A 10,859-nucleotide genomic window follows, 5' to 3' on the forward strand; every position below is an offset into this window, starting at 1 on the left:
CTACGGAGAAGATACAGCCCACAGATACCAAACGGCACATGCCCCGAGCCTTTTCCTGCCTGTCTATCCAGAGGGTACTGGTTGAATGAGCAACGCTGCATCTGCCTGACAGAGAACCACACAGCCCACTAAAGGAGCGATGGCTGGGACACCGACTAAGATGCCTTCCATGTAAATAAAACAGGAAAGGGAAAATGAGGACACATATTTGCTTATTTTGGGGAAAAAGAAGAACTGAAAGGACAGGCAAGTCAAACTGGTTCCCTATGGGGGTGGGTGGGGAACAGGCTGGAGAGGACGGGAGTGAGACTTTCCTGAATAGATCTTTTTATATAAATTTGACTTCTGAACCACACAAATATTTACATATTTTAAAACTACAAGTCCAAAAAGAAAAAAGCAAATTCTAAAATTGAAAAGAAAATGAAACAGAAACAGCCTAGCGCTCTATCAAACTCAGAAAACAGAAGCACACCAAGAAAGGCCTGGTTCCAGTGACTTTATAGCCTAGTTAGTGATCAGACATCCTTAGTGGGTTAGACGTGAAAGGCAAAGAGGAAAGGCAATTTCAAGCAGATTTAATGTTAGAAGTAATATTGGTATTATGATTTTGAAACTTTCGAGTATATTATGGGATAGAGCAGATACGTATGTTAATGTACCACAAATGTTCAGGCTTAAGAGAAAAAGAGGTACAATATAGGGTCAGGTAAACAGATCCTGTAACTTATACTTAGAAATACTGACATGGGCCAGGCATGGTGGCTCATGCCTGTAATCCCAGCTCTTTGAGAAGCCAAGGCAGGTGGATCACTCAAGTTCAAGACTAGCCTGGCCAACATGGTAAAACCCCATTCTACTGAAATACAGAAATTAGCTGGGCGTGGTGGCACATGCCTGTAATCCCAGCTACTGGGGAGACTGAGGCATGAGAATTGCTTAAACCTGGGAGGCAGAGGTTGCAGTGAGCTGCAGTAGGGCCACTGTGCTCCAGCCTGGGTGACAGTGAAACTCCGCCTCAAATAAATCAATAAAAGAAACACCAATACGGAACCAGTGTGGATTCATTCGGAAAACATTTCCTAGATCTGTTTACTGAAACGCTCCAGGAACACTACAAACACCCTAGCTCCCACAGCTTGATTTCTAAATCACATTTCCGATTAAAAGAAACCAGGGCAGCCTGGAGAAATGAATCCAGTGTGGGGGCAAGGACGCCCATGGTGAGCCCAGGACATTCTGTTGTGCTGGAGGTGAGGCTGACGGAGCCGCGGCGAGGACCTGAGCTAGCAGGAAGGGGCTTTGAGACAATGTGAGCATCAGAAACAATAATGACTATAAACAACTTTAATATGCTGAATGAATAAAACTATGAATCTGTGCACACACACATATAAAAGTCAAGAGCTAGGGCAGCTGCGGCTGGGAAGCACTGCTTCAGGACTCCCGGTAGCTCTTCATCCAATAGGCCCTTTGCTAGGTAGGAACTGCACTGTGCAGAGATGTGGTTATATTCATCACAGTCATGCTCAACACCGATAACTGTAAATACCCTGCACACCTAACAAAAGAGGAGCAGCTGCATGAAATGCTATGCATCTGTGTGACTGGAATCCAGCACAGCTGGGGTACCAGAATACGTGCAAGCTTGCTGACAAGGAGGCAGCTTACTGGGAACTGAGCACCAGATTACCTTGGCGGCTCAGGCTGTATCTTCTCAGCAGACTCCTCTGCTGCCGAGCGAATGTATGAAAAGAGTGAGTTCCAGCAACGGTGTGGGGAGGGAGCTGCACTTTTGTTTTTAAAATAGGTATGCACGTAAGTGAAAATTATGCCTACAAGGCTATTATAATCATATAGACCAAAATGAACCTTTTAAAAGTGGAATCATGATTTTGTTTCCTTGAGAGTTTGAAACTACTGAACAGCTTCCTCCGGGGGACGTGTGATCCTGGGGCTACAGAATAGAGCAACAGAGGAGTATCCACTGCCCCTCCATCCTAAAAGGCACAGCAGTGAGAAAGAACAGCAGTGCCACCCAGTGGACACCGCTGGACCCTTTCTGGCTTTGGGCCCCAGGAGCGAACAGGAATGATGATGCATCTCTCCCCAGCCCCCATCCCATCCCAACATATGGGGCACAGGAGCTGGGAAAGGTGTCCTTACCGGCTGCATGGTGCCTCCTGCAATGACCACTGCCCGGCATTCCTTCACCACCTGCGCAAAGTGCACAGCTGGATTCAGGAGCAAGAACTTAAGGCTGCTCTGACTGAGGCTGCCTGGAAAAAGAGATCAGTGGAGAGTTGAGTGCAAGCCCAACAGACACTTCTATCATCCCAGCAAAGGGGGATTCCCCACGTGAGTCCGGGTCTGAGGCACAAGTGCTACTGCTTTCTCTTTAAATTAAAGACCATTTAATCTCTAGGACAACCAGCCCACAGAGGTGGACCACACAATCCTCTCCACATTCATACGAGGAAACTGAAGTTAAAAAAGAAAATGTTCAAATCACAAAGCTTATAGATGACCCAAACCATGACCCAAACCAAAGTCCACTCTACCCCACAATACAAGCTTCCCTAGGACCCCTGCCCAAGAGGACCCCTATCCCAGCCCCTCTATCTCCTGTCCTCCTCCACTGCTTGCCAAGTCACAGCAGGCCAGTGCCCACTGCACTGCTTCTTCCTAACCCAGGAAATTGCCAGGATGGAAGGAAAGAATCCTTTCACGCTGCAGCTCCCTGGCTCAGCTTGGCTCCTTCCTTACACCTGAGCACCCGACCATGCACCACCTGATTACCCTGGCGGCTCAGGATGACCCTGCCGTCTTGGTTGGCTGTAGTGAGAGCTGCCAAGAAGCCTTCGATATGCATCAGTGGGGAAGCTGGTCGTGGGGCGCTGGCCTGACTCTCATCTGCAGGGGCTGCACGGAGCAGAATGGGGAGGAGGCCGCCCTGGGGACAGGTCCACACGCAAGGAACAGATGCCCTTGCCCAGGCCTGCAGCCGGCTCTGCCTACCCACCCTCCTGCCTCACCTTCAGTTGCCTTGGGCTGCAGGCTCTGTAGGAACTGCTGAAACCCAGCCAATCTGGGCTGCTCCCGAGATGACAGCACCGCTCCGTACCGTTCTGTGAAGCCAAAGAGCTGGGTGGGATGAGAGCGAGCAGTGGAGAGGAACGAGGAGCAGCCATGAGAGAGGGGCTGGGTGGATCGGAGGCTCTCCCAGGCCGAGATGCCTGCAGCACACATCCCACCACCCCAGCAAGGCCCACTGCACCAAGGAGGGTGGAGACAAAGGGGGCTCTGGAATACCCTCGAGGGCAGCGGTGGAAAGCATGGTAAGGGCAGGGGGGTTCAGGACCACAAGATGGGAGCAGGTACCTTTCTGCTGACCATGCTCTTCTCACAGTACCGCTGCACCTGCAAACCCAAGCCCAGCTGTAGGCATGTGTGCAAACTGAGTGAGCTGTAATCTAAACAAACAAAAATCCCACCACCTCCACCACCCAGGCAGCACAACGCAGTGACACCTTCTGAGGCACCTGGAGCCTCCCTGCCACCAATGCTGTCACACCCTCTCTGAGGCCACCTCCTCCTCTACTGCCCCTGTTCACAATGCAGTGCCCTATTCAGGAAGCCTGGCACGCGACCCTCCTGAAGTCACCTCCCTGGGCCTCCGTTTCCTGTGCTTGCCAGGGGCGAAAAGATATCCTAGCTCAGAGCCACAGCACATGGCATGCCACCTAGAACACAGGCAGGACCGTGTCCCCGGGGGCAGTCACGGTTACCGCCTTGAGCCACAAGGGTGGGGTTCGGGCAGCAGTGGCCAGAAGTGCCAGGTACGCAGGCCTGGAGTGAGCAGATGTCTGAGGCTGCAACCAGACCCAAGGCCCAATTGGGAAGATGCAGAAGGGGTCACAGAACACATCAATGTCCTGCTCCTGTCCATAAGCCTGAGGGAGACTGTGCCGGAAGATGGAATGAGGCAGCCAGGACCTAGAGTCTCTACCTGTTCTATGGGGCACCAAGAAAGGTGCCTTTCTCACCCATCCCTGTGGCCTTCACCCTAGAGGAAGATGACTTTTGTCTTGCAGCCACACTGCGTTAAGGGGTAAGTAATTACACCTCTATGTTTTGGATCCTTAGACGGCTTGAGGACAGATGGAATTTGCTTTTTCTTCCTTCCACAGTCTTCACATAGTACTCTACCCACAGAGGATTTTAAGGAAATTGGATGTGGAAGGTGGAAAGTTGGAAACCTCTACCTTGAATAGGTTGATGTTGTCGATCTGGCTCTGGAAGAGGAAGTCGTTGATGGTCTTCAGCTCCGTCCCTGAGGGCAAACACAGGAAGGGCCTTGGGAGTTTCACCCTGAGCCTTGGCTTTCAGTCCCAGGGTTAAGCTTGGAAGTGGCTCAGATCAGCTCTGGGACCTCTGAGAGGAACTCTCTTACCTGTCTGTGAGAGGCTCTGTGTATTGGGGTTTTGCTTAATGTTCCCTAAGAAAGAGAACCGAAGGAGGTCAGGATGGTGGTTCTCTGCACCTCCCAACCCTTCCCTATCTTCTCTCCCTCTACACGGCACGGCAAGAGCATCCGTATTTCAATGGCTTTGTTTTGCTTTCCGCTCTTTATAGCATACAAGGGAGCCACTGAGAGGGCAGGGGGGTCTAGGAGCCTCCCACGTCTGACTCATGTGCTTATATATGGAGCCCAAAGCCCTGTAAGTTCATGCTTTTCACCCCTCCTCCAGGAAGCCAGGACACAGTGGCCAGACGAACGTATGCAGGGCATGGGAGCACAGAGGAGCTGCCCAGGCCACGTGGTGAGCCTGAGGCAAAACAGAGCTGGCGGCTCAGAGCAACAACACGAAGCTTCCACCAGAAGCTCCCACAGGCTCTCTGCAACTTCCGCTTCCACAGATGCCTTCCAAGGGGCTGCCCCATCATAAAAGAAGGGGACGAGACAGGGTCATGCAAAGCGGGCTGGAAGCTGAAGCCAGAAGATCCCGGGCTCCCTTGCTGGGCTTGTGAATTGTAAGCAGCCCCTTGCTCTGAGCTCTAGTTTATGCGTCTGTCAACGAGGACTCAAATGCCAGCACTGCGTTCTCACAGGGCACGCAAAACCACATATGCAAGTGCTTCGAACACCCCACAGCACTATGCCTATCACAGAAACACTGTATGTTCATGAGATGCTGTATCCTTACTATCCCTGCAGAGTGGAGCCTAAAATAAAAAGGCCTCAGAACACAGGCAAAGAACCCCGTGGGTCTAAAAAAAGCTCAAGTCAGACAACTAAGCTACAAAGAACAGGCATTTTCTAAATCAATGATCAAGACCGTTCTTAAAAACACAGAGAACTGAGGTGGTTCTGATGAGCGTCCAAGGAAACAGCAGCCTGGCAGGTTTTACAGGCCAGGGGTTGGCAGGGGGACGGGGCTCTTACCTCCCAGCATGGCCACAAATTTCTCCAGCAAATACAGGATCTGTTTCAGGTACATCAGGTTCTTGGCCTTCAAACGCTTCCTGAGAAGAAGCCAATGGACATTAAGCGGTGGTGCCCTGACGGCCACTCACCCCACCCACCCCCAGCAGGGGCCTTCCTGCCCAATGCCTCTCAAACTGGGTCACAATCTGCAGATCATTTCCCAGAAAGCAGGCTGGCCATAGCACCAGGCCTCAGAGCCAGTGGTCAGTCCCCAGCCTCCCACGTCTGTGTGAAGCACACACCATGATGTGCCCGGGACATGAATGGCACGCGACTCCACCCTGCCGCAACCCGGATCAGAGGGAACCAAAGTACTGCCTCTAAGGGGCTGATGCAGGGGGCCACCGAGGCTGAGAGACGGTCACACTATCTCAGAGGGTCACATCTCACCTGTATCTCTCCATGTACTGCAGCAGCTGGGAATGGGCCTGACAGAGCTGCGGAAAGAACACAAACCAGGCTCTAGGTCGAGGGCTGTGCTGCTGACATCTTAGATTCACCTAGAAGATGCTGGCCTGGACACACAGGAAGCCACCAATGGGAGGTACTGAGTCTCCCTGCTAGTTTCCACAAGGTTAAGAAAAGACCCGGAGTCTACGAAGAGTGGTGGTTCAAGGTCACGATCACATCCCAGCCTCAATTCAACCCAGGGACAGGTCAGTAGAGCTGGTGGGATGCCGTGGGTGTTTCATAGTCACAAGCCAAGGTTGCCTCGGAGGCCCCCAGGTGTCTGCAAAATGCCCTGAAAACCACTGGTGTACCAGGAAGCGGCCACAGCTTCTGCTCCTGGAGCTGCTACACCCCAGCTCCACACTCATGAGCTGTATGATCTTAGGACACAGCTTCACCATCTCTGAATCTCCAAGTTCCCAATGTAAAATAGGAATACCACCCCCATGGCAGCGTGAAGACCAGACACCTGGTGTTGTAGGTGGTGCAGGAGGAGCCTGCACCAATCTTTTCTTTTTTTTTGAAACAGAGTTCCGCTCTTGTTGCCCAGGCTGGAGTGCAATGGCACAATCTCGACTCGCTGCAACCTCCGCCTCCCGGGTTCAAGCGATTCTCCTGCTTCAGCCTCCCGAGTAGCTGGGATTACAGGCATGCACCACCACACCCGGCTAGATTTTGTATTTTTCAGTATAGATGGGGTTTCACTATGTTGGTCAGGCTGGTCTCGAACCAGCTTACAGAACTGGCTGCTGGCAACCAGGGCTGGAGGGACTCAGGAGCGTGGGGGCAGGTAAGGTACAGGGAAACCAGTCGCTCTGTCGGAGCAGGGTCCCCAGAGTTCTGGGATGTGCTGGAAAGCCACAGTCAGCCTCCAGTAAGGTCACTGCCTTGACTCGGTGCACCCTCTAGCAAGCCCCACCTCTGGAGAAATTCTTGGTCCAGGTGTCTGGAGGAACCATTCAAATCCCTTTGTCTCACGGCAGGCCGCGGCCTGGGGAGGGGAGGCCCACACACCTGGGAGCCGCTGACCTCCACGCTGTGCATGCCTGTGATGGTGTCGATCAGGTTGTGTGCCTCGTCAATGATCACCACCTGGTCCTGCAGCCGGATGCCCGCAGCCTGTCGAGTGGCTGCATGGAGCAGCATCTGATAGGGCAGCACCACCAGCTGGGAGGGAGAAGAGGCCACGTTAGCAGGGCGAGGCTCCCCTGCAGCAGCCTGGCCTGCCCAACACTGAGCTCCTGATGTGGGTGCTTCTATTTCCTGTCTGGACTGTTTGTAGAGACATTCAAGAAATAGCTTGTAGCAATGGACAAGCTTTCCTCAAGAGTTTTACAAGAAAAGTCAAATACATGAAACACAGGAAACTAGGGCTGGTCTGACTCCTGAGTGAACCAAGGGCAAGGATGGGTGAGGGTAACCCCTGCTTAGCTTTGTCCATGTCCTCAAGGTCGCCCTGGAGGCCCCCAGGTTTCTGCAAAACACCCTGAAAACCACCGGTGTACCACGAAGCGGCCCCAGCTTCTGCTGCTGGAGCTGCTACTTCCCAGCTGTGTGACTCTAGAAGAGTTGTCTAACCTCTCTGACCCTTGGTTTCCTCATCTGCAAAACAGGCTTGATACGTCCTATCTCAAGTGAGGGTTAAGGAGTGGAGCTGGGGCAACAAAAATAAAAGCAAGTCTGCAGATCTTTAGGTCTTTTGTTGTTAGCGGAGTTACCAGTTAAAGGAATAGTCATATAAGAAAAATGAAAAACCAGAAACTGAAGGGCTCCGTCACCTACTCTTGGTGAGAAAATATAAGCCACTTAACCCTTCTGGGCTCCAGTGTCCCCATGCATAGCATTTCACCAGAAAACTGTTAACATAAAGTCAAGATATGGTCAAAGTGCTTTAAAAATTCAAAAATCGGAAAGGTTTTGGGTCATGTTATGATATTTGTGCACAAATGCCTATAGCACTAATCTTGCTCTGAAGGCAAACAGACCGGAGGGAAGGCCTAGGACATCACGGGGGCGGGCGGCGTTCCTCCATTTCTCTGCCAGCGCCACACAGCTCAGACCCTATGCTGGTGAGCATTTGGCTGCTGTGAAAAATGGTAACTTCGTTTCCCAAATCTTTTAAAATCTACTTAAATTTTTTCTGGATTAAACAGAATTTTCCACAAGTGATATCCTGTTTCCAAAGTCATTCAAATTAAGGAATTAGCAAGGTAATAGTGAAATCGCACCCACCAAATCACAATGAGATACCATTTTTGACCTGCTACGTTAGCAGTTCTGTTTACAAATTAAGACAGCATTCTCTCATGCTGCAGGTAGGTGTATGTTAGGAGTGCTTTCCAGTTAAAAGAGTACTATTATTTAAAAAAAAAAGATGAAAAATGGGAAAACTGAATGGTTCCATCGCTGACGTGTTCCACCACATCGCAGGTGTGGAAGTTGGGACCGTCACTTGCAAAGCCATTTGGAAACAGATGGACACACCGCACCCTTCTCAGCTCCTGGCATCCTCTCCCTGTGGTTTCACTAGGAATGCACATGCCTTCCTGGCTCCTAAACACTGTCCCCAGTAATACCAATTGGCCTTGCCGCCTGGTTCCCCCAAGGAATCCCACGCGCCTCCTCCAGCTCACGCATCAGGAGAGAATGGGTTAAGTGCCATCAGTCTGACCATGGTGGGTGGCATCCCCCAAATTACAGTGTGATGAGGGCTCCCCTGATGGCCTAGGCCACAGTGAGAGCCAAGAGTGGCTTTCCAGCACTGCAGGGCCCTCACCTGGGCTGCAGGGATGGCAAGGCGGCTTCCATAATAGGGACAGGCCCGGGCCTCCTTCCCAAGGGCCAGCAGCTGCTCAATGTCCTTCACCTCTGCCAGGGCCTCATCCCGGAGGAGGTCCATCTGCTCGTGGTTGTAGAAGGGGCAGGCAGCCTGCTTCTCCTGCCTCCTTCTCTTTGGCTTCTCCTCCTCAGCTCCTTTCTTCTTCTCTGAGGGTGGCGCACAAACAAGGGGAGAAAAGAGGGGACAGCAACTGTCCACGGGCCCGAGAGAGGGTTCTGTGATGCTGAGACCCACTTCCACAGGGTGGGGTCTGTAAGACCCTCCCAAGTACTGCCAACTACGGTCTCGTCGGAACACTCTAAGATTTTACTTTTGTTCTACAGAAAGAGCCTGGAAAATGATCTCCATGCCACGGATTTGGGCCAGACACTGACCCAGAAAGCAGGAACACTTTTTCCCCAAGGAGAGGAGCTTTAGGGAGGAACTGGGGAACTGGGGTCTCCTCTGCCATTCTATTTTTTTTTTTGAGACAGAGTTTCGCTCGTTACCCAGGCTGGAGGGCAGTGGCGTGATCTCGGCTCACCGCAACCTCTGCCTCCTGGGTTCAAGCAATTCTCCTGCCTCAGCCTCCCAAGTAGCTGGGACTACAGGCGTGCGCCACCATGACCAGCTAATTTTTGCATTTTTAGTAGAGACGGGGTTTCACCATGTTGACCAGGATGGTCTCGATCTCTTGACCTCGTGATCCACCCGCCTCGGCCTCCCAAAGTGCTGGGATTACAGGCGTGAGCCACCGTGCCCGGCCTCCTCTGCCATTCTTTCTGTGCAAGACAGTTAACGGTCTTCAGTCACTGCCACCCCTGCCTCACCCTCCCCAGACCACCTGCGGCTATGCCATGGACCCGGTGGCTACCGTGCCTGCTTCTCTGCATGTCCACGCAGCGGTCGTTGATAAGCTGCGCAGAACCTAGGCTTTTCACATCTTCGTTTACACAAAGGTTCTGCAACAAAGGAGAAAGGGAGGCAAAGAGACAGTGCTGGCTAAATGACACGCAACCAACACACGTGGACCTGCCTGCCCACTTCTCCTTCGCCTTCCAGTGATCAGGTGGCCAGGCCAGGCCAGGGAGGGGGCTGCTCCTCGCACTGTTCAACCTGTCGCAGACCCAGCGTCTCCCAGGCCTGGACGAGGAGGACAAAGCCGTGGGGAAAGGAGCAGGATGGCCCTCGGTGGAAACACTGGCCGCTGTTTACCTGCCGGGAGCCGAGGGAGACCAGCCGGACGTCCTTGCCAAAGGGGCTCTTCTTCACCTCATGCACAAACTGGGCCAGCTGGGAGTGTGTCCGACTACAGTAATAAACCTAGCAGAGAAAAAGAAAGGTGCTCAAAGAGGGAACCAAAACATCCCACAGCATTCTATCCTCTAACATCGAGGCACGCCAGGGCCTGGAGGCTGAGGGAAGGGGGTGGTTCCGAATTCACAAAGCTGAGGCAGGACAGCAATGTCCCACATCAGGTCACATCTACTGAGGGACCCAGGGGTTCCTGAATCGCCAAGGGAATGCCCCTGAGGCAGCTCCTTCCATGAGTCACGTCCAGCCTCTCATCAACCGCTTTGGAGGGTTGGCCAATCTTAGGACAGTGGTGACCACCTCCCAAGTTGTGACCCTTAACCATGGCAAAAGGTCCCCATTTGGGGAGGGGGGTGTCAGTAGGGCGGGGTTGTTTCACACACATCCATCCCCCAAAGGGGAAAAAGGAAGGCTGAGCAGAATACCCTCTCTCTACTCCTCTAAGGCAAGAGTGAAGGGAGGAAAACAGAAAAATACAGAGAAAATACCTACTTCTGACAAAAAGCAAAAGTCATATATCAATGAAACCAAGTATGTTTAAACTTGAGAAATGTCAGACCATACACATCCCACTGCCCTCCGTGCAAATGGAAACACGGATAAGAGGAGAAGCACACCATGAGAGACCTAAAGGGCAGGGCACTCCTGTGTCCTACCAGCCCCACCCAGCAGGGACAGAAACCACACAGACTTCAGCCCAGAACAGCTGCTCCTTGATGCCCTGGGGTGGCAAGCATGGCCCTGCTTCCAGGAGAGGTCTCCCCAGGCCCCAAACCCAGGAGAGGTCTC

General features: G+C 52.4%; 1 protein-coding gene across 7 annotated transcripts in view; it reads right to left on the reverse strand.

Moving 5' to 3' along the window:
• The window catches only part of DDX11 (DEAD/H-box helicase 11), a 29,833-nt gene that overhangs the window by 4,828 nt on the left and 14,146 nt on the right, over window positions 1-10,859 (reverse strand). For all 7 annotated transcript variants that reach the window (XM_032254695.1, XM_032254694.1, XM_032254697.1 and 4 more), the window contains 12 exons: window positions 9,972-10,079; window positions 9,631-9,718; window positions 8,715-8,923; window positions 6,953-7,105; window positions 5,879-5,925; window positions 5,447-5,526; window positions 4,454-4,498; window positions 4,266-4,333; window positions 3,382-3,420; window positions 3,036-3,144; window positions 2,800-2,922; window positions 2,167-2,279 (listed from right to left, as the gene is read on the reverse strand). In XM_032254695.1, the coding sequence (XP_032110586.1) occupies window positions 2,167-2,279; window positions 2,800-2,922; window positions 3,036-3,144; window positions 3,382-3,420; window positions 4,266-4,333; window positions 4,454-4,498; window positions 5,447-5,526; window positions 5,879-5,925; window positions 6,953-7,105; window positions 8,715-8,923; window positions 9,631-9,718; window positions 9,972-10,079 (1,182 nt within the window). The remainder of the gene's footprint in view (window positions 1-2,166; window positions 2,280-2,799; window positions 2,923-3,035; window positions 3,145-3,381; window positions 3,421-4,265; window positions 4,334-4,453; window positions 4,499-5,446; window positions 5,527-5,878; window positions 5,926-6,952; window positions 7,106-8,714; window positions 8,924-9,630; window positions 9,719-9,971; window positions 10,080-10,859) is intronic.

This window comes from Sapajus apella, unplaced genomic scaffold (genome assembly GCF_009761245.1).
Source record: "Sapajus apella isolate SASKATOON/1434 unplaced genomic scaffold, GSC_monkey_1.0 scaffold86, whole genome shotgun sequence".
Classification (NCBI taxonomy): Eukaryota; Metazoa; Chordata; class Mammalia; order Primates; family Cebidae; genus Sapajus; species Sapajus apella.